This window comes from Notamacropus eugenii, chromosome 3 (genome assembly GCF_028372415.1).
Source record: "Notamacropus eugenii isolate mMacEug1 chromosome 3, mMacEug1.pri_v2, whole genome shotgun sequence".
In the NCBI taxonomy this organism is placed as follows: domain Eukaryota; kingdom Metazoa; phylum Chordata; class Mammalia; order Diprotodontia; family Macropodidae; genus Notamacropus; species Notamacropus eugenii.
In genome coordinates, this window is record NC_092874.1 from 43318576 (window position 1) to 43341004 (window position 22429).

Consider the following 22429-nt stretch of genomic DNA (forward strand, 5'->3'; position numbering starts at 1 on the left):
ATTCAAGTATTGTGGAAATACAATCAGGATAACACAAGATCTAGCAGCTTTTACATTAAGGGATCGAAGGGTGTGGAATATGATATTCCAGAAGTCAAAGGAACTAGGACTAAAACCAAGAATCACCTACCCAGCAAAACTGAGTATAATACTTCAGGGGAAAAATTGGTCTTTCAATGAAATAGAGGATTTTCAAGCACTCTTGATGAAAAGACCAGAGCTGAAAAGAAAATCTGACTTTCAAACACAAGAATGAAGAGAAGCATGAAAAGGTGAACAGCAAAGAGAAGTCATAAGGGACTTTACTAAAGTTGAACTGTTTACATTCCTACATGGAAAGACAATATTTGTAACTCTTGAAACTTTTCAGTATCTGGGTAATGGGTGGGATTACACACACACACATGCACACACACACACGCACACACACATAGAGACAGAGTGCACAGAGTGAATTGAAGAGGATGGGATCATATCTTAAAAAAATGAAATCAAGCAGTGAGAGAGAAATATATTGGGAGGAGAAAGGGAGAAATGGAATGGGGCAAATTATCTCTCATAAAAGAGGCAAGTAAAAGATTTATTAGTGGAGGGATAAAGAGGGGAGGTGAGAGAAAAACATGAAGTTTACTCTCATCACATTCCACTAAAGGAAAGAATAAAATGCACACTCATTTTGGTATGAAAACCTATCTTACAATACAGAAAAGTGGGGGATAAGGGGATAAGCAAGGTGGGGGGGATGATGGAAGGGAGGGCATGGGGAGGAGGGAGCAATTTGAGGTCGACACTCATCGGGAGGGATAGGATCAAAAGAGAATAGAAGTAATGGGGGACAGGATAGGATGGAGGGAAATATAGTTAGTCTTATACAACACAACTATTATGGAAGTCATTTGCAAAACTACACAGATTTGGCCTATATTGAATTGCTTGCCTCCCAAAGGGAAGGGGTGGGGAGGGAGGGAGGTAAAGAAGTTGGAACTCAAAGTGTTAGGATCAACTGTCGAGTAATGTTCTTGCCACTAGGAAATAAGAAATACAGGTAAAGGGGTATAGAAAGTTATCTGGCCCTACAGGACAAAAGAGAAGATGGAGACAAGGGCAGAGAGGGATGATAGAAGAGAGAGCAGATTGGTCATAGGGGCAATTAGAATGCTTGGTGTTTGGGGGGGGAGGGGATAAAAGGGGAGAAAATTTGTAACCCAAAATTTTGTTAAAATGAATGTCAAATAAATAAATTAATTTAAAAAAAAAAAAAAAGAAAAAGAAAAAGACAGGGCAAGTTTGTTTTGGTGATGTCATTTAATTCTCCCAGAAAGAAAATAAATTGTACAGGGAGAGATAGGTAGGCAGCATGCTGGCGGTCCAGAGTGTTCTAATATAGCCACAAGTCCTGGCTGTGGCACTTATTACCTGGGGGCAAGTCACTAAACTAACTCAGGCCTGTGTTGCCTCATTTGTAAAATGATGGAATTGGACTGGATAAGATCCTTAAGGATCCCTTCCATCTCTTCTACACAAAACCTTGCTTAACTTCCCCAAGTGCTCAGGCCTTCCCTCCTTAAATTGCCTCCTCTTTTATTTGGTAGATATTTTCATATACTGATGAAAGGCAGTACGGTGTAATGGGGAGAGCACTCAGGAGACCAGGGTTTGAATACTACATCAGATCTAATTAGCTGTGTGATATTGGGCACATCCTTTATCTCTAGGGATGAGTGGTTGTGTTCACTGTTGAATACAACTACCTCTATGCTTCTTATTGTAAAGAAATGATTCTGTGTTTCTCTCCCTTTACAGGACATCACTTCCTTGCTGAGTGGAATTGTTTTGTTTTTGTCTCTTACTCCCACAGTGCAAAGCTGAGAATCAAATAAAAGCCTGAAGGACTGCTCCTCTAACTTAATGAAGTGATTGATTAGATGAGCAGCACCGGAGGTACAAATGTTTTTTCTTTTCCTTTCTGTCCCCTGTAACAGCAAGTTAGCTAGCTTGAAGATGATGCAGCCCTCTGCTGTATAGAAAGAGGCTGCTTGTTCCCTCCTCCTTTGTCTAGCTGAAGGAAAACTGTAGAATTCCGTTTTACATCTTACACATCTGAAAACATTCTGATTTATGCCCTGAAAGTCTGGTGAAATCAGTCTTCAAAAGCTAAGGCATACAAACTTAATACAAATTCTATCATTAGTCCTGCATTAATAGAACTACCTTGTCAAATGAATTGATACAAATGTTTGGTAAAGCAGTGGTTGTCATAGGACAGAAGAGTTACACTGCCCCACAGAGAGTAGTTTAATTTTAAGACAGAAAAACAGGATTCTAGGTGGTCAAGCCACCTCTGCCACACAAACCTAGAATTTTAAAGGTCCAGATTGTACTAATAAAGGCCCACAGATGTTATATGGTTTGCTGAAGAGGACATGTAACAGTCAGCTGTTTTCTCAAAGCTCTGTTCACCAGTGAAGCAACAGATCTGAGAGCCCTGTACAAATTCCTACCTTCTTATTTTACATTAATATGGAGTATAAATATCAGATGACTCACATCTCTCCTTTAGTGACTAGTATTTTTTTTCCCCTCAAGCCCAGTGCCTAGGTTAAAAAAGCTAGGAACTTTGGGGGTTACGTGGTTTTTAGTGACATCCACCACTTTAAGAGCTGATTGGAGATCTCTTAAAGAGTTCATGGAAAGCAGAATACGCAAGAACTAGGGCTTCTAAACTAGGTGTTCTTACCCTTGGGTCCATGAACTTGTTTTAAAAAATATTTTGAAAATTGCATTTCAGTATAACTGGTTTTCATTATAATCCCATATGCTTTGTTTCATGCATTTAAAAAACAGTTTGAGGGGGCAGCTAGGTGGTGAAGTTGACAGAGCACCAGCCCTGGAGTAGTAGGACCTGAGTTCAAATCCGGTCTCAAACACTTGATACTTAATCACTTTGTGATCCTGGGCAAGTCACTTAACCCCACTGCCTCAAAAAAACCAAAAACAACAGTTTGAGAAAGGCTCCATAGGCTTCACTAGACTGTCAAAGGGGTCCATGACCCAAAAGAAGATAAGAATTCCTGTTCCAAAAGGACATAGTCAAAAGTTTTAAGAGGTTGTAGGGAAAGAGATTCTACAACATAAATGTTCTAAGCAAGTCATTTATGAAGCATGTACTTTGTACTAGGCACTTAATGCTTACTTACGTTTTATTTCAAATTTACTTTTCAACAGCACAGCCACAGGGCTCCTATAGAAGGAAAGGCTTAGAAAGTATTCCTTCAGCAATCAGCCCTTGTATGGATTCTGCTGCCATGTGTAGGACATGAGGAAGACACAGCTCTCAAAGTGCATCAAAGATGTTTGATCGAATTGTAAGTCTTTTGCCTGTGACTATCAAAAAAAAGATGCCAACACTAAATAGCTCCAAAAATATATTTTAATTTTATACATACAAATGTTACAAAGGTCAAGCCATTTAATAAAAATACATATAAATTTTTGCATTTTTTTTTTGTTTTCAAATACACAGCTACCAAGGTTGAAGTATAATTTATCCCAGAAATCCAACTTTCTGTCTTTTGGGTCCCAGGCTTTCTTCTTTCTGTAAAATAGTCTGCAAGGAGGCATGTAAGACCTTGCCTACTCGTTTCCCAGTCTGCAGAATCAAGGACAGAGGGAGAGGAAACATGCACATAAGATTGTTAGGCATAAACTGTTAACAAGAAAAAATTAATATGGGATGTTCACCTCATGCCCATATATATTATATTATATTCCTCACTGTTGCAGACACTTAAAAAATCTATTAGTACACTAGAAAGATATCATTTCTATCTGAACAGAAAACCTGGTTACCACACACACATAAAGCCAGCCTGGGTAACAGCGCTGGCAAACATTTTCTTATGCTCAGGAATAAAGTGCTTTGCTGAGATGACCTCCTTCTGGAACACCATAAGAACGACCCATGAGATTCCTCTCCAATTTGAGGAGAAGGCTGACAGGATAGGGATTACAGGAACACATCAAGGGCCAAAGGATCAGGGTTGGCAATAAAGCAGAGAACAAATCTAGTAGCAATGAGGCAGAAGCTGCCAGGAGGCAGAGGCCTGACTGCCTCAGGGACAATGGTCTTGGGCATCACTAGTCCTGCCCAAGAAGGACCTTTAGGGATACCCTATTCAGGTCAAAGAGAGGGGTGGACTAAAAGTGCTCTGAGGTACCTTCTGTCTCAGGGACTTCTTAACACACATAATAGTACTAAAAGAATTGGAAAGAGACAATTTACTTACCAAAAGCACCAATGCCGTGTTACATGACATTAGCCTTGAGATTAAAGGAAGCCATTACAAGATTTTTAATGGAATTTTGGATAAAAGAGTATAAAAGTACATGAAACAGGGACTGATACCTTATCTAAGAAAAGAAGCTGGGGAGGGGTGTGCCTCATGGTGGGAGGGAATTAAGAGTGCTTTGAACACTAATAATCTGGGCAAAAAAGCCTTTAGAAGAATTTTTTTTAGAGACTGGTGACTATTCTCTTTATGAAAAACAAGTATAACTCATTAAAAATGAGACTAGGTTATAGGACCCAGGTATCTAAAAAGAAGGCCTTTTTACTTGAAGGACAAGGTAAAGCTATACGTATATTGAGTGTACAGCCATTGCTAGTATGTGAGACAAAAGTTCAATATACAAATGTGCTGCCAAATTAAATTTTCTTTTAAACTAAATGATTTAAATTTAAATGAACTCAGAAAAAAAAGTAACTGTAACATGTCTGGAAACTTCTCAAGAAAAGGGTATTATATGGATGAAGAGAATATCTTTATAGTTTTTGTATCTCTTGTTCTCATTAAATGCTGATCTCTGGACATACTGTTAGATCTAATACAGTTTTATTCCTGAAACTGTCAATTTCCTGTCATTCCTGCGTTTGCTTCTGAAACATCTGTTTCTTTCATGTCTTTGAAAAACTAAGGCTGTAACCTGACTTCCTCAAGCACCCTGTCTAGTTCTCCCCCTATACCACTTACTCATATGGAAGGAAACTCAGGCCCAAAGTAATCTGCTAATCAAGGTCATCCAGCTCATCTGCAACAGTGGTACCAGAATCCATGTCTCAATCCCCAGACAATGCTTTATTTTCAGGGATAAAGTATAAAACTCCTACCTGGGTCAGCAAACAGCCACCAAACACAGAGAAGATTTTTTTTTGCAAGATCTTTATAAGGACATCAAAAAGGCTAACTACTCTCAGAGATGGAACACAAAGGTGAGTGAGAAAGTATGACACTGATCTCATAAATAAACCATGGGTACAATGCCATGAAAATAACACTGCAAAAATCACTATGGTTTGGTTTTAACTCCAGAGTTTGTGCCTTACCTCCACCATCTCAAAGATGCTTTCTGGGTCCAAGCTGCCTTTTCCCACTTTCCTCAGACATGTCAACACCCCCGTGCTGGTCACAGAAACAAGAAGGCTGGCCAAAGAACAAGCCTCCTCCTGCAGAGTAGCGTCCACCACGTGCCTGTAGCCAATCTGAAACACCAACGACACTGAGCACAATGGTGAAGAAGGAATGCTCACTCATATGTGCATCAAGTCAGCGTGCACACCTTAAATGAAGCAGTGCAGAGATACAGCAAAGAAGACGGGGTCCCCCCCTCAACAAGTTTACAAACTCCAGAACAGCAAAGCAGCATTTTGTTAAAGAAAGGTAGCAGACTTGGTTCCTTTTTTGTCAGGCTCTGATGATCTACTACAGGGAAGAGGCTACTTCCTGAAAACACCATACTGCAATCCCGCCAAGCTAGGTCTCCACTTCTGATCAACTATATAAGGTTCTGTCCTGCCAAAGAGATGGTCTTTTGTGGATTAACTGGGTAGCAGAATAGTTGATAAGACTTAAGGGATACTTGGATAGGCTCTTTGTTTCCTAGTTTTGAAATGTATGAATTTGGTAAGAAGTATGAAATGCCATGAGACATTTCGATTTCATTCCTACCAAAGTTTTTACTAATAAAATTGTAAAAGACTTACCTTATATTGCTCTTAGAGCAGAATTCTATTTTGAGTCAATGATTATTATCAAAATCATTTCTACATTCTTAGAGAAGCTTTCTCCACTTAACTAGCAGTTTCTGTTCCAGACAGGAAGGGAGAAAGTAGGGTAGTTTTTGGTTATCACATCAGTAGAGAAGACATAAAAAGAAGTCACAAAATACATAGAAAAGGTGAACTTACTTTGCTTAAAGTGATGATGCAGGGCACATTCTCTACATTTAGTCTAATACAGTCATAAGGGTCATCAGAGAGTTCAATGTCCTTTGATCCTTCTTCATCCTCCAACACTCGGACCTTGGGGATGCTGAGAAATAAGATGAACAGCAAAGTAAGTTCACCTACCTATCACCTACATTTAGAACTTCAAAAGAAACTCCACAGAGCTGACTAATAAAATAATCTTCTGGAAATGATACCAAAGATACCAAATGAAATTGAATAGCTTCTAAAATTTTTTAAATGGTTTTTAAAAATTTTTAGTTGGAAACTACAGCAACAAATCACAAAGATTATACATTATCACCTGCCTGGTTGGCTTTATAACAGGAATACAGGGCTGGTTCAATATTAGGAAAACTATAAAGGTAATTAACCATATTAATGACAAGGAAGAAAGGAAACAAGCATTTATTAAGTGCCTATAATGTGCCAGGCACTGGGCTGAGTGCTTCACAAATACCATCTCCTTGTTCCTCACCACAACCCTGGGAGATAGGTGTCCTCATTCTCCCCATTTTATAAATGAGGTAAAACAGAAGTTAAGCAAACTGCCCAAAGTCACAGGTCTTTGTACTTTTAAGTCCAGCACTCTATCTAACCACTGTGTCCCTCGCCCCAAGTGATTACATAAACAGATGCAGAAAACCGTCTGACAAGTTCTGACACTCATTGCTATTTAAAAACAAACAAAAAACACAGGAGTGAGTGGATCTTTCCTTAATATGGCAAGATAAATAGTATATTTCTAAAATAAGAGCCAACATTATCTGTAATGGAGATAAATTAGAAGAGTTTCCAATAAGATAACAAGTAAAGCAGGGATTGTCCATTATTCACCATTATTATTTGATAAAGTTGTTGAAATACTCTAAGAAAAATAAATTGAGAGAATAAAGTATAGGCAAAGAAGAAACAAAATTATTATTTTTCACAAATGATAGATGATTTACTTAGAGAACTCTAAAAAATTAATTGAAACAAGAGCTTCATCCAGGCTTTAGTATAGAGAATTCACTTAAGTCATCAGCATTTCTGTATTATTACCAACAAAATCCAGGAGGAGAAGATAAGAGAAATTACACTAAAAACAATTAATGCTTATTTAAAATTCTTAGGAGTGTACCCATCTGGACACATACAGGAAATACGTGAATACAACTATAAAATATTCTTTACAAATAAAGAAGAGACCTAAATAATTGGATACATATTAAATGCCCATGGGCAGGCTTAAAAGCACAATTACCACCTAATTAATTTACTTATTCAATGACATTTTTTTTTTGTTGTTTAGTCATTCAGTTGTGTCTGATTTTTCATGCCCCATTTTGAGATGTTTTTGGAAAACATAGTGGTTTGCCATTTCCTTCTCCAGCTCATTTTATAGATGAGGAAATTGAAGCAAACATGGTTAAAGTGACTTTCCCAGGTTCATACAACTAGTAAGCATTAGAGGAAAGATCTGAACTCTGGAAGATGAATCTTCTTGACGTCAGGCCTGGTACTCCATCCACTGTACCACCTGGCTGCTTCCCAACACCATGGTAACCAAACATTAAAGGATTACTTATTAGATCTAAAAAAAAAATAAAAAAATTCATCTAGAGGAACAAAAGAAGAATATCAAGGGAATAAATGAAAAACATGGAAGAGGCCCCAGATCTCAAACTACTCTACAGTGCAGTGATCATCAAAGCAATGGGACACAATTTAAAGAAACAGAGGTCAATTCATGAAACAGATTCTGTATACAGCATACAGAAACTAATGAACACATTAGCAAACAAGATATATACAGGATAAACTGGAGATCATCTCAGCGTGAAGGCACTAACATTAAAGAGGTCTAGAAATGGCTTTTTGCAGAAGGTAGGATTTTAGCTGACATGAAGGAAGCCGGAGAGAAAGTATTCTAGACACACATGAACAGATTTGTCTTGTTGACGGGACAGAAAGAAAGCCAAAGTCATTGGATTACAGAGTAAATAGGAGGAGTAAGGCACAAGCAAACTGAAAAGAGAAGGGGAAAAGTTAGGAATGACTTTAAAGACACAGGATTTTATATTTGATTCTGGAGGAAACAGGGAACCACCACATTCTATTGAATAATGGAGTGACACGGTCAGACCTGCACTTGAGGACAATCACTTTGAAAGCTGAATGCAGGATGGACTGGAGTAGGGAAGAACCCTGAGGTAGTGTGGATGTGAGGTGATGAGGCCTGCCCCAAGGTGGTGGTGGTGAAGGAACAACTGAGAGATCTGGCATCAGATTAACCATGGGTAGTGAGAAGGAATAAGAAGTTAAGGCTAATACTCATGTTGTGAGCATAAAGATGATTTTTGAACATGTGAGAACTAATGAGATCACCAAGCTACATGATATGTTGGGAGAAGAGAAGGCGGCTCCCAGTTCTGCGGGACACCCATGGTTAGTGGACATGACCTGGAGAAGAGACTGAGAAGAAATGGTCTGTCATACAGGAAGAGAGAGTGTCACAAAAATGTGGAGAAAAGAGTACTTTCAAGAGAAGAGGGTAATTGACAGCGTCAATAGCGACAGCAAGGTGAAGAAGGATGAGCCCTGAGAAAAGGCCACTAGATTTTGCAATTTAGAAATCATCAGTAACTTTGGAAACAACAGTTTCAGGAGAATGATGAGAACAGAAACCAAATAGCAGATTTAATAAAAGAGTGAAAAGAAAGGAAGTGGAAACACCTATTGTAGATGGCCTTCTGAAGAAGTTTAGCCACAAAAGGAGAGAGAGATACAGGATGACAGCTAGCAGGGATGGAAGATCAGGTAAGGGCTTTCTGAGGATGGAGGAAACGTAAGTGTGCACATAGGGCCACTTTCTCAAGTGTACCACCCACACACAGAGCCAATGCAGAAATTTGTTTTGCATGACTATACATACTAGTTATAAGGGTTTTCTTTTTCTTTCTTTTTTTCTCCAATGGAAGTTGGGAGGGCAGAAGAAGGCAAAAAAGTAGATTTTTGTTAACTGAAAAAAAATTAAGAAGTATTTTAAAAGTGAGCTGCCTTTTAAAAAATTCCAGCAATATTTTAAGCAGATAAAGACTTTTATCTTGGTCCCACATACGAGTATAGATGTGCAAAAATAGGCAAAGGGAAGTAAATATGTATACTCCCACATAAAATCATCTTCATTCAGGCATCCTAAAACTTAAGATTTGAAACTAGGAAACCTGCAATGAGTATTACACATTAAGCTTATCAGGATCATGGATTTAGATATGGAAGGGACAGAGTTAACTGAGTCTAAACTCTTCATTTTACAGATCAGGAAACCAGAGAAACTGAGGGTTCCCCAGGACCCCAGGGAGGAGGATGGGAGTGGGATTCCCAACCAAGCCCTCTGACCACCTCTAGCATTCTCTCCACTGCACTGCTCTACTCCAGAGGGCCAACAGCTTCACTACTGTAAATTATGTTGGTAAGTGAGTGAGCCAATATTCAGAAGATACCAAATGGATAAAATTGACACTGACTGGCTCCATTCAGCTAATGGAGCTGAAAAGCAAGAAAACAACTTGAGAGAAAATCTCAAATCATGTCCTGCTTTTCCTGTACTTTCTCAATAAGCAGACTGTCATTCTCTAGATTACTCAGAAATTTTAAAGGAAGGCTATAAAGAAGATGCCTTAGCCCACAAAGTGAATTTAACTTAGGGTGGAGGAGAAAGGAATGGGTGGGCCACTGAGCTGGATGATTTTCTCTTGTTCGCTTCACAATGGCCCAAGACACTCTGGCACAGTTACTCATTCCTGCAGAGGCCAGATCTGGGAGTGGGCAGGGTGAATAAACAATTACTTGCAGGGTCTTCTGCCTTGAAAGTCAAGGGTACCCTCACTTTAATACTGGGCATGTCTCAAACTCACAAATATATCATCCCCCCCTCAAAAAATGATAAAAAAGAAAGGCAAATCTCAGGGATGTAAAGTAAAGACAGGACAGACCATGTGTAAATAAATACAAATGACCAAATACAGATGACAAGCTTCAGGTTTTAATGGTACGTTGAAAACGATGATAGCTCCTTTCTCATATGCTTCCTTTTGTCCCTTCCCTGACCAGGACATAAAGATGATATTTTGAGGAAAAGAAAATTCATTTCAATTCAATAATCACTTCTTAGGCCTATCTCTCCTCCTCTCTCTTCCTCCCTCTCTCTCTGTCTCCCTGTCTCTCTCCCTCCCTCCCTCTTTCTCTCTCTCTCTCTCACTGCGTATTTTGGGGACAGGGAGCTACTAAAGTTTCTGAGGAAGGACATGACATGGCCCAACCTGTGTATTAAGAGCATTATCTTAGTAGCCATGTACAAGATGGATTAAAGAAAGGAGAGACTGGAGCCAAGGAGATCAGTTAGGAGGCCATAACAATAGCTTTTCCCCTCGTTCACAAAAAAGACTTCTCTAATTACTGGTGATCATGGATGCCAAGAGATTATTGTGAGGAGAAAAAGCTGTCTGGCTGTGGGTCCAGATAATGGGTCAATATTGTAGCACAATCAAGGTGTGAAAATATAGTTGCTTATACAAGACTAATCTGAGACCTGAACTCTAGTACTGGCAATATCAGTGGAAAGTATGGGAATGGATGTGAAGAGAAGTGGTAGAAATAGAACCATCAGGACATGGAAAATGATAAGAATGTGGGCAGAGAGTAAGAGGGAAAAAAGAGTCAAGGCTAACTATGTGGTTTCACCTTCAGCTATCTGGGAAGATGGTGGTGCCACCAACAACAGAGATGGGGAAAGTCAGGAGAAGGAGTACATTGAAGATGACAATGGACTGCCTTTTGCATATTAATCACCTCAGATTTGGAGTAAGAAGACCCTTGGCTCAAAATGCATCCTCTAATTGCTAGCTATGCTTCCTTAGGCAAGTTACTTCTGTCTGGGCCTCAGTTTCCTTATCTATAAAATGAGGATATTGAAAGTTCTACACCTGTGATTCTATGTTGAGTTTGGTATATTTGCAAACCATCCTTGAAGAGATATCTAGCAGGCAATTAAGATAAATGGCACTGTAGTTCAGACAAGTGACTACGTAATTTGTGGAGAGACAAATACAGAGAGTGATCACTGAACTCATGGACTCAGATGGAATCAGCAAGAAAAAGAATGCAGCGAAAAGGAGGGCCCTGGGGCAGAGCCGTGAGGAGGTCCGTACTTGAGTGGTGAGACAAAGACCATTGACATTTTTATCAATGGTTTGTATAAAGGCTTAGATGGAATGCTTGTCGAATCTGCAAATGACACAATGCTAGGAAAGACAGACAACATATCAAAAACAGATTCTAAAAGGATCTTAACAGGTTAGAATATTAGACTGAATCTAATATGATGAAATTCAATAGAGATAAATGAAAAGTCTTGGCTTGAAAAATAACTTCTTAAGAACAAGATGGGGAGGCACATCTAGGTGGCATTTTAAATGAAAAAAACTTGGTGATTTCAGTAGACTGAAGTTCAGTCAATCAGCAGTGGGATGTGAGGCAGTCAATCAACATGTAAGCAGCTACTGCATTGTGCCAGGCACTGTGCTAAGTGCTGGAGACACAAACAAAGGCAAAAAGAGACAGTCTGCTCTCAAGGAGCTCCCAGGCTAACAGGAAGGCTAACATGTAAGCAGTCACATACAAACAAGCTGCATAGACAGGCTAAACAGGAAAGAGTCAACAGAGAGAAGGTACTAGAATTAAGGCAGAATCGGGAAATTTTCTTGTAGAAGGGAGAATTTTAGCTGATACTTGAAGCAAATCAAGAGGCAGAGATGAGGAGGGAAAGCATTCCATCTGAATGATGAGGCTACAAGTCAGATTGCTGAGTTAAAAAGAGAGGAAAAGAAGTGGAGGTATGAGATGGCCTTCTGAAGGGAGGAAAAAACGGATAATGTCTAGTGGAATAGAGGAAATCAAATGATGGTGTTTTGAGGATGGAGGAGACACAAGCATATCTGTAGGCAGTAGAAAAGCAGCAAGGAGACAAGGAGAGATTAAAGATAAGTGAAAGAGCTGATGGTGTGTCACAGTCTGCTGGAGAAGATGGATGGAATAGGGTCATCACTTGTAGAGGGGTTTGCCTCGGCAAGAGGGGCTACCTCATCATGTGAGATGTGTGAAAAAGATCGTGGCAGAAGACATGTGGGTGATGAGATGAACAGGGAGCGAAAAAAGAGAGCTCTCAGCAAATGTCCTCAATTTTTTCAGTAAAATATGAGGCAAGAAAGACTCTCAGCTGAGATGCTGTGGGGAGGTGTGAGTAGGGAAATGATGGTTTGGAAGAGCTGCTATGGAACGTGGGATACTAAACTAATTAGGAGACTGTGAAAGGACTGGCCTGCAGTAGTGAGGGTCTACTTGAGATTATGCCACATAAATTTATCGTGGACTCAGTCAGCAGTTTTGTGGTAGCTCTCCTATTCTTATCAGAATACATATGAAGTACTGTTCTGAGGGCCATATTTTAAGGACATTGGTAAACTGGTCAGTGCTGATGAGGGCAACCACAGAAGGCCTGGAGCCCGCAAGATGGGTTGAAGGAACCACCTGGAGTTATTTAACCTGGAGAAGACTCAGAGGGATGTGACAGCTGTATTCAAATACTGAAAGGGCTATTGAAACTTACATGATAATAATGACATTGTAAAAACAAAACCCTACAAAAGGCTTAAGAACCGATGACTGTAATGACCAAGTAAGCAGACTGCCCAGCTCATGACAGAAGGGTGGCTCTAAGGTACAAAACAAGGCACACACTTTCTGACATGGCTAAAGGGGGAATTTGTTTTTCTTCACTGTGCACATATGTTATGAGGGTGGTTTTTTTTCTTTTTTCTCCCTCAATTAGTAATGGGCAGTAGGAAGGAGAAGGCAGTCAGCAATAGGATTATCCCCCACCCCCCTAAAGAAAAGAGGGGCATTGAAAAATGTCTAAATGCACAGAAATAGAAGAAGGCCAGAATGAAGCACAAATTGAACATAACAGAAATCTGCAGTGTCATGTATAATCATCCTTTTCTGATCTACTTTATATATGGAAATAGGGATATTCGGGCTTTGTTAGACTCAAAAACTGAAAGGTCTCTTATGTAGAAGAAGCATCAGTCTTGTATCGTTTAACTCTAGACTAGAGGGCAGAGTTCAGAGCCATAGGTGGGAGGTGTCAAAGCAAAAGTGTTAATCTAAGGAAGCCTTTCTACAATCTGTGCCTAAAAGGGCAGGCTGCCTGGAGGTGGATGCTGAGGGACAATGTGCTGGGCTTGGTCTAATGGGAATTCCTTGTGGACACACCTCTTGGACTCGAAGGCTGCTGTGATCCATCCCAACTCTGAAATTCTACAATCCTGAGATTAAGGAGAAGTCACACAGTCAGAGGGCAATGAGAAAAGGAGAGGACCACAGAAGTCAAGAGAAAAGAAAGGCTCTGGTAGGAAGGGTTAACCAGTCAATAAGCACCTACTGTGTGCCAGACCCTGTGCCATGTGCTAGGGATCCAAAAAAAAAGGCTAAAGACAACCCTGTCCTCAAGGAGCTCAGAGTCTAACAGAAGAAACAACAAGCTAACAAATATGTACAAAAAAGCTACAGGTAGGATGAATAAAAGAAACAGGGAAGGCACCAGAATTTAGAGGGATTGGGAAAGGCTTCCTGTAGACTGTGGGATTGTAGCTGAGACTTAAAGAAGCCTGGGAGGTAGAGATGAGGAGGGAGAGCATTCCAAGAATGGGGGCCAGGCCAGAGAGAATATCGGAAGCCGAGTGCTTCATCTGAGGAACAGCAAGCAGGCCCGTGAGGCAGTGAGGTGGCACAGTGGATAAAGCACTGTGCCTGGAGTCTGGAAGACCTGAGTTCAAATCCAGTCTCAGATACCTGTATGACCCCCTGGGCAAGTCACATAACCCTGCTTGCTTCAGTTTCCTCATCTGTAAAGTGAGCTGGAGAAGGAAATGGCATTATTCCAGTATCTTTGCCAAGAAAACCCCAAATGGGGCCATGAAGAGTTGAACTCTGACTGAAACGACTAAGTAACAATGAGGTCATTGTCAGTGTATCTCAAGAGTATGTGGGTAGGGTTTAAGCATGCAAACAGAAGACAATAAAGTCAAAGCTCCCACATCCAAAGCCTCCAAGAAAAATATGCAATGGTCTCAGGTCATGGAAGAGCTCAAAATGGATTTTGAAAATCAAGTAGGGGAAGTACAACAAAAACTGGGAAGAGAATCATAAAAAACAAGTTAACAGCTCGCTAAAGGAGACCCAAAAAATGCTGAAGAAAATAACACTTTAAAAAATAGGCTAATCCAAATGGCAAAAGAGATCCAAAAAGCCAATGAAGAGAATGCCCTAAAAAGCAGAATCAGCCAGCTAGAAAAGGAGGTCCAAAAGCTCACTGAAGAAAATAATTCCTTAAAGGTTAGAATGGAGCAGATGGAAGCTAATGACTTTAGGAAAAATCAAGAAATTATAAAACAAAACAAAAGGAATGAAAAAATAGCAGACAAGGTGAAATATCTCATTGGAAAAACAACTGACCTGGAAAATAGACCCAGGAGGGACAATCTAAAAATTATGGAACTACCTGAAATTCATGATCAAAAAAAGAGCCTAGATATCATCATCTGAGAAATTATCAAGGAAAACTGCCCTGAGATTGTAGAACCAGAGGGTAAAATAGAAGTAATTCACCAATCACCTCCTGAAAGAGATCTGAAAAGAAAAACTCCTAGGAATATTGTAGCCAAATTCCAGACTTCCCAGGTCAAGGAGAAAACATTGCAAGCAGCCAGAAAGAAACAATTTGAGTATTGTGGAAATGCAATCAGGATAACATAAGATCTAGCAGCTTCTACACTAAAGGATCAAAGGCTTGGAATACGATATTCCAAAAAGTCAAAGGAGCTAGGATTAAAACCAAGAATCACCTACCCAGCAAAACTGAGTATAATACTTCAGGGGAAAAAAATCGAATTTCAATGAAATAGAGGACTTCCAAGCATTCTAGTTGAAAAGACCAGAACTGAATAGAAAATCTGACTTTTAAATACAAGAATCAAGAGAAACGTGAAAAGGTAAACAGGAGAGAGAAGTCTTAAGGAACTCACTGAAGTTGAACTACTTACATTCCTACATGGAAAGATTTTATGTGTAACTCATGAGACCTTTATCAGTATTAGTGTAGTCCTAGGGTGAGGGGTTGGGGAGAGATGGGGAGAAAATTTTGATTTCAAATTCTTGTGGAAGTGAGTGTTAAGAATTGAAAAATAAATTATAGAAAGGCAAAAAAAAAATTGCAAAGAGTTTAAGGAGTGAATAGTGAAGTAGAGGATTTTTTTAAGAAGAGTCCTGAATATATTTCAGAGCAGTGTAGACAAAACTATTTGACAGGGAAATCATGAAAACGAGAGAACCCTTTGACAGACTCCACAGTACCAAAGAATCTCTATATTTTAACAAAAGCATGCAGAATTGTCTCCTCATTAAGAACAAGAGTATTTCTGGGTGATTCGTTCCTTCATCTGAGCAAGTCACATTTTGCCATTCTGATAGAGAATGTTTATCCATCAATCTGCTCCCAGAGCCAAACAATCTGTTCTTGTCATAGCCTCCCTTCTTCCTCCCATAGCCAAGATAAATTAGTACTGGGAAGAGGTAGTTTGGAAGGAAGGGGGAATGTGAGGGAGGCATTTTTTGAGGCTAATTCAGCAACATATGGTCATTTCCTCTCCTTTCCCAAAAGAATTACTACAGAAGCTGCTGCTGAATTTGGTCTGTCCTATTAATTCCTCTGTGTCAACAATAGTCCAATAGGAACTCAGAATTCTGAACTAACATCCTGATTGGTGTTCTGTTTCACACTCCCAGTTTCGTTTCTCAGTAAGCCATGGGTCACTGCAGGAAAGGGAGCTCAAGGAGCTGTTCAGTAGTGTTTACTTTCTGGACAGTTTTTTCATTTAGTACCTGATCCCAACTGATCAGGTACTCAAAATGCCTTTAATTATCTAAGGGAAGGGAGGACTGATTCACAAAATATATTCTGATTTACTTTTTTAGAAGAAAAAAGGGTTTGCCATAAGACACTGGGGTGGCATAGGGTAGAGGCCAGGAAAGCTAGAGAAAAAAAGCTATAAAATCGAGTAACAGTAGTGTCTCTCAACTTTTAAAAGTAAGAAATCCCTGCACTACACAGTCTAGTTTGTAGTGTCTAGTTTGTAGAAACTCACTAAGTCTAATTTGGGAGCAAGAAGTATGCCACTTATTAGATATGAACACAAATGATTTTTCTTTTCTTTTTTTTCTTTCCTAAAACGAGCACTATTATACCCTGCTTGGCAAATTCACCCTATTTTAAAAATATTTTTAAAAAACACACTGTTCTTTAGTAGACTGACATACCACTTACATCTTTATTTACAGTAGATAATTACAATAATAAATAATATGTGCTATCATGTTATTTGTACAATGACTCAAAGTCCTTAAAATTGCAAGTTGATATATCCACAGAAATTATGAAAACTTGATTTGCCCAACATCAAACTGATCACAAAGGTAACAAAGAAACTGCTGACAAAACTGGTGCTTTTTTCCTTTTGAAACTTTCCACTACCCCACCTGATTCCCCTTAGCTAAATGACTGTAAGGGGCAAGCAGATTACTATAAGGCTTGTTTCTTATTACAGGAAAATGAAAGATAATACAAAGGCAGCTGATTAAAACTCATGATGAATAATCCAATGTCCATCTAGTCCCAGTCCCTTTTTGCTAAAAGAAATGAATAACAAAGGGACCAGGTGTCAGAAAACTCTATCCTATTTTATCTAATTCTGCTGCTAAATTTGTCAGAATTTTCTGTGTCAAGTAGAGCAAAAAAGGTTCAGGAACAAAGGGTAAAAGCTGTAAAGGATGGAACTTGGGCTTGATATTAGAAAAAATTTTTCAACAATCAGGGCTACCCCAAGTAGAATGGGCTGCCTAGGACATTCCTCCTTTATTGAAGGTCTTCAACAAGAGGTCATTTAATTGAGCAGTAGATGGAACCAAAAGATGACTATTTGTCAGGCACGCTGTGGTGGATGTTCTTTTCGGGGGAAGAGTTGGACTAGATGACCTCTGAGGTCCCTTCCAACCCTGAAATGAACAAAATTGGGCTAATTATAATTAAGTTAAAATAAGAAATGATACACAATTAATACCAATGACTGAGTTCTTTAGAAGAAAATATAACACCCAGTATCCAACTGTAACATCTCACTTTCTGTGGGGTTACTATGTGGCTATCAGATATCAGTCTTTCACAAAATATTTTCTTATATCCAAAGGACTATGCTTATTGGTAGGGAAACAAACAGAAAAATGAACACAGGCCCTGCTCTAAAGTAGCTTCCGTCCTTCTGTGGGATATTACATGTACACAGCTAAGTAAATAAAAGATAACGTAGGAAGGCCAGAAACGTTGGAGGCTCAGGGTTCTTGTTCTGACCAAGAAACAGGTGAGCCAAGCTCTGAGGGAATCAAAGGATTCTGGGAGGCAGAGATGAGGAAGGAAGATTTCTGGGGATGAAGGACAACCTAGGCAAAGGCCCAGAGATGAGAGATGGAACAGGGAGTTCTGCTAACAGATGGTAATGAATGAATGAATGAATATAAAGTGAGCGAAGTAGAATAATACAAAATGAAAGTATGAAAGGTAGCTAGAAGACAGATTGTGGAAGGCTTTAAATGCCAGGTCTTCATACTTTAGCTTAAAATAGGAAAATAATGATGATTTTTAAACAAAGAAGTGAAGCGGTCCCATGTGTACCTTAGATGATTCTGGCAGTTGTATGGAAAATGAACGATGAGAAGAGAGCAAGGGTGAGGGAGGAAACATGCAAGGGAAGAAACTGGCAAGAGGGAAACTGATTACAAGCCTGTCATTCAGAGAAGGGGTGATCAGAGCCCAAAGAAAAGTGGTAGGAATGTAGCTAGAGTCACCATGGAGGCAGAGTCATAGAATGTGAAATGGCAGTGAGGGGCTGGAGAAGGAAGAGACCAGGAGGATTCTGAGGCTGTGATCTTGGGTGAATGGAAGGACAGTTACCCTCCATAGAAATAGGAAAGACAAATTTTCTCAAACTGCCCAAGTGCTTTGAATTTTCAGATCACATTCAGGGAGCACTTCAGATCTGCTTTCATAGGAGACACAAAGCTCATAAGTCTTACCTCGTATTGAAGAGAGCAGCCTTTACAGCAATGGAGATGGCATCAAATAAATTTCCACCACATTCCAATAACTGAGGGAAAGGAAAAAAAAGGCAGCTGTTATAGCTAAGTATTATTCATACCACGCGAAAGGAGACTTTGTTCCTATCCTTGTGCTTAATTTCATTAAAATTAGCATATTATGCCTCCCTATTGCCTGAGCGGGAAGCCAGAAAACTCTGCTTGTCCTACATAGGAGATAGAGAAAAAGAGGCAATAAAACCATATAAACACACACACATATGTTAAGGTTCTTTGAATATCAAAATGTCATTCTTACCAAAGCAACTATTTATGACAGACTCCTCACACTTAAAAACACTTCTGATGAACCATTTTAGTGGATATGATTATCACATCATTCATATTTTCACTTATTTCTCTGATAAAAGCACATGACTAAGCTAATTCTCTTTTGATCATGTACCTCCCTTGTGAGAAAAGTATCATTAAATACTGGTGTCTCCAAATAATTAAAGATGAGAGTTGCCCAAAGGGTAATGAAGAGATACACAAATAGTGTGAGGAGGCTGCTACCATGAAGAGCTGTGGAGGATAAGAAACAGAAAATTTATCCAAAGAGAGACATGATCAGTAAAGAAGTCGGACTTCTAAGATGAAGTGGTTACTAATGAAAGGCCACATGATCCACCATCTATGTAGTGTCAAGGAAGTCAGAAAGGAGCTCCCTGAGCACTGGATGGACCTTCTGTGGTACAAGGATAGATGAGGAGGTAGCAGCAGGGTACAACAGGAAAAAGGTTGAATTGGGATGTCAGAGGGAAATGATAGGGAGCCAGCTGGAGTTTACTGAGTATGGTGGGTGACATGGTTGGATCTGTCCTTTAGGAAAATCATTTTGGTGGCTGAATGGAGGATGGACTGATTGATGCAGGAAGAGATCTGAGGCAGGCAGATCCCATTCTCACCCCAGCAGCTATTGCAATAGTCCAAGGGTGAGGTACTGAGGGGCTGCACCAGAGGCGTGATAGCAGAGAAAAAGGGGCATAATATTAAAGAGATGTTGCAAAGGTGAGATCAACAGGCCTTGGCAATAGATTAGAAATGGGGAGTGAGGGATAGTGAGGAGTGCAGGATGACTTGTAGGTTGTAAGCCTGACAGACTGGGAAGGTGTTGCTATCCACAGTAATAGGGAAAGTAGGAAACGGGGAAGGTTTAGAGGGAAAGACAGTGGGTTCAGGTTGGATACATTGAGTTTAAGATGTCTGCTTAAGGTGTCTGAAAGGCAGCTGGAGATGTGAGACTGGAGGTCAGCAGAGAGTCTGAGGCAGGATAGGTAGATTTGAGAATCATAAGTATATAGATGGCATTTTAAGTCCAAGAGAGTTGAAGAGATCACCAAGTGAAATAGTATAGAAGGAGAAGAAAAAAGGACCCAAGACAGAATCCTAAGAGACACCTATGGTAAATGGCAAGACCTGGAGGAGGATATAGCAAAGGAGACTGAGAAGGAACGGGAAGAAAGGTAGGAGGAAAACTAGGGGAGAGTGATGTCCTGAAAACCTAAAGAGATTTTTCCCCTCCTATCAAGGAGGGAAGAGTGATCAACAGTGTGAAAGGCTGCAGAAAGGTCAAGGAGCATGAAGATGGAGATAAGGCAATCACTGGAACCTTTGGAGAGAGTCATTTCAGTGGAATGACAAGGTGTGAAATCAGATTATAAGGCATGAAGAAGACAGTGAGAGGAGAGAAAGTGGAGGCACCTATTATAGATGACCTTTTTGAAGAGTTTAGTCACAAAAGGGAACAGTTAGTGAGCTATAGTGGCAGAAAACTCCAGTGAGGGTTCAGGATGGGGGAGAAGACGGCACATTTGTGGGCCATAGAAAAGGAGCCTGTGGAGAGGGAGACTGACAATAAGTGAAGGAGTAGGAATATTACAAAGGCGCCAGTCTGTTGAAGGCATAAGGATGGAATGGGATGGCTTAAGCAGGTAGAGGGGTGAAGCTTGTTAAAAAGTAAGAACACCTTATCATCAGAAGGCATCTGAGTGATAGGAAATGAAGATGAGGGGAGAAGAGGGAGCTCCTGATGAATGGCCTCAATTTTTCTTGTAAAATATAAGGCAAAGACCTCAGCTGGGGGTGGGGAAATTGGAAGGTTTAAGAAGGGGTAAGAAGGTTTGGAAGAGCTTCTATGGAGAGTGGTAGAAGAAGGTGATAAATAGAATTGCTGAGCAGCAGTGAGGGAATGTGGGCTACATATTTCTTTACTTTGATTTTTCTGAACTTCATTCTACAAAAACTACGTGTATGTCCCAAGATTGTTGAGAACAAAGTGCTCTACAAAACGTATGTGTTACTAATACAGGCATGTTCTGGTAAATGTTTAACAACCAGCCTTCCACCCAAAAATATATTCATAACACATTTTAACCCATTTAAACACAATATTTAACCTACATTACTGACCATTTCTCCTATCACTTTCTTAAGTCTAGACAATCAACAAAATAATAAATTAAGCCTTGATTTGTAGGATTTGAAGATTTCTGAGCTTTAACTGCTCCCTGAAAATTTAACAATCAGCCCATACTAGCCAGTTTGAGCTGCTCCAGCACACCCCTGGATGGAAAGTGAACTATTAATAGTTATAGAGGGTGGGATACAAATGTAAATTGTGATACTAATTTGAAGATTCTGGGCTGTCAAACCCATCTTGAGTCTAGAACAGCCTTGTATATGAATATGTATTTTTAAAATTTCCTTGCTAAATGTTACAGCCTAGAAAAATCTAGAAAAGAACTACCTAAAAACAAAACAGATGAGAAAAAGAACATAAAACTAGGTATGATTGTTTTGCAAACTTCTCTAACAAGAGAGAAAATATAGCAACTTGAATCTGCAATAAACACCATTTATTGAGTCTTCTTAAACCATTAAAAATGAAAGGTCATAAAGCTAAATTTACTTATGACTTAACACACAAATTGCCATTAATGCTAAAGGAAGGCATTTATTTTCACGAAGAAGAAAACACTGTTACAAGTCATCATTGTTTTGAAAATAGTAATTATATTTGTGACAAGAAAAAATTTACTTGGTTATTAATGTGTCTATAATAAATAAAAAGCAGTGTGGTGTAGAGGAGAGACAATAGGTTTTGGATTCAGGAAGACTTGGGTCAAAGTCCTTCACTGGCTCTGTGACCCTGGGTAAGTTACACCTTTTAGCGCTCCATGCACTAAGCTCTAATGCTCCAAGTGGCAAAGAAGGTGCTGATCTACAGTGGGAAGGGAAGGCCCTCAGGAGCTCCTGACAACTATGAAATCACAGGCCAATCCATAAAGAAAATCCAAGTAATATTATAATTAATCACTCATGCAAGGTTACAATAAAACTCTGGGGAAGAAAGCATTTCAAACTCTCAATCTTAGCCTACCCTCCTCCCCATTTTACAGATGAAAACTGAAGACGAGAAAGCTTAAGTGATGCCCAAGGTCACCCATCTAGTCAGTGCCACAGATGAAACTAAGATCTTTCCACTGCCTTTTCCCTTAAAAAAAAAAAAAGAATCAGAAAAATTAAATTCAAATGTTCCTTTAAGGTAAGATATCCAAAGACAAATGAAAATCAAAGTAAAGCTCTTAACACAGACATATTCCTGCCAGTCCATGATATGCTAATAGTCAAGATACTGGTACAAATGAATCCCTATTCCTGTGTTAGTGGATGGTGTTTTACAAAACAGAAAAAAAAGACTGTTATACAAAGTATTCTGGGACAATGACATAATACTTATCATTGTAAAAGCCCTTCAGTCTAGAAGAATAGGTCAATATCAGTCTAAATTAAATCAAATCAAGAGAACTGGAGGTCTCTGTCACTAGGATTTTCCTTCTCAGACAAAAACAACTG

General features: G+C 39.5%; 1 protein-coding gene and 1 long non-coding RNA gene across 5 annotated transcripts in view; one reads left to right on the forward strand and one right to left on the reverse strand.

Annotated features, from left to right (window-relative positions):
- Positions 1 to 3493, forward strand: part of LOC140532668 (uncharacterized) — a 49368-nt gene extending 45875 nt beyond the window's left edge. The window contains exons 2-3 of the long non-coding RNA XR_011976613.1: positions 1859 to 1941; positions 3226 to 3493. This is a non-coding gene — a long non-coding RNA (uncharacterized lncRNA). The remainder of the gene's footprint in view (positions 1 to 1858; positions 1942 to 3225) is intronic.
- EXOSC7 (exosome component 7) overlaps positions 3413 to 22429 on the reverse strand; it is a 37525-nt gene continuing 18508 nt past the window's right edge. For 3 of the 4 annotated variants that reach the window (XM_072651408.1, XM_072651407.1, XM_072651410.1), the window contains exons 5-8: positions 18512 to 18582; positions 6245 to 6368; positions 5384 to 5539; positions 3413 to 3649 (exon numbers count right to left, since the gene is read on the reverse strand). In XM_072651408.1, the coding sequence (XP_072507509.1) occupies positions 3545 to 3649; positions 5384 to 5539; positions 6245 to 6368; positions 18512 to 18582 (456 nt within the window). In that variant the 3' untranslated portion in view covers positions 3413 to 3544. Of the gene's footprint in view, positions 3650 to 5383; positions 5557 to 6244; positions 6369 to 18511; positions 18583 to 22429 lie in introns of all 4 variants that reach the window. The other variant, XR_011976612.1, reaches the window with a different exon arrangement.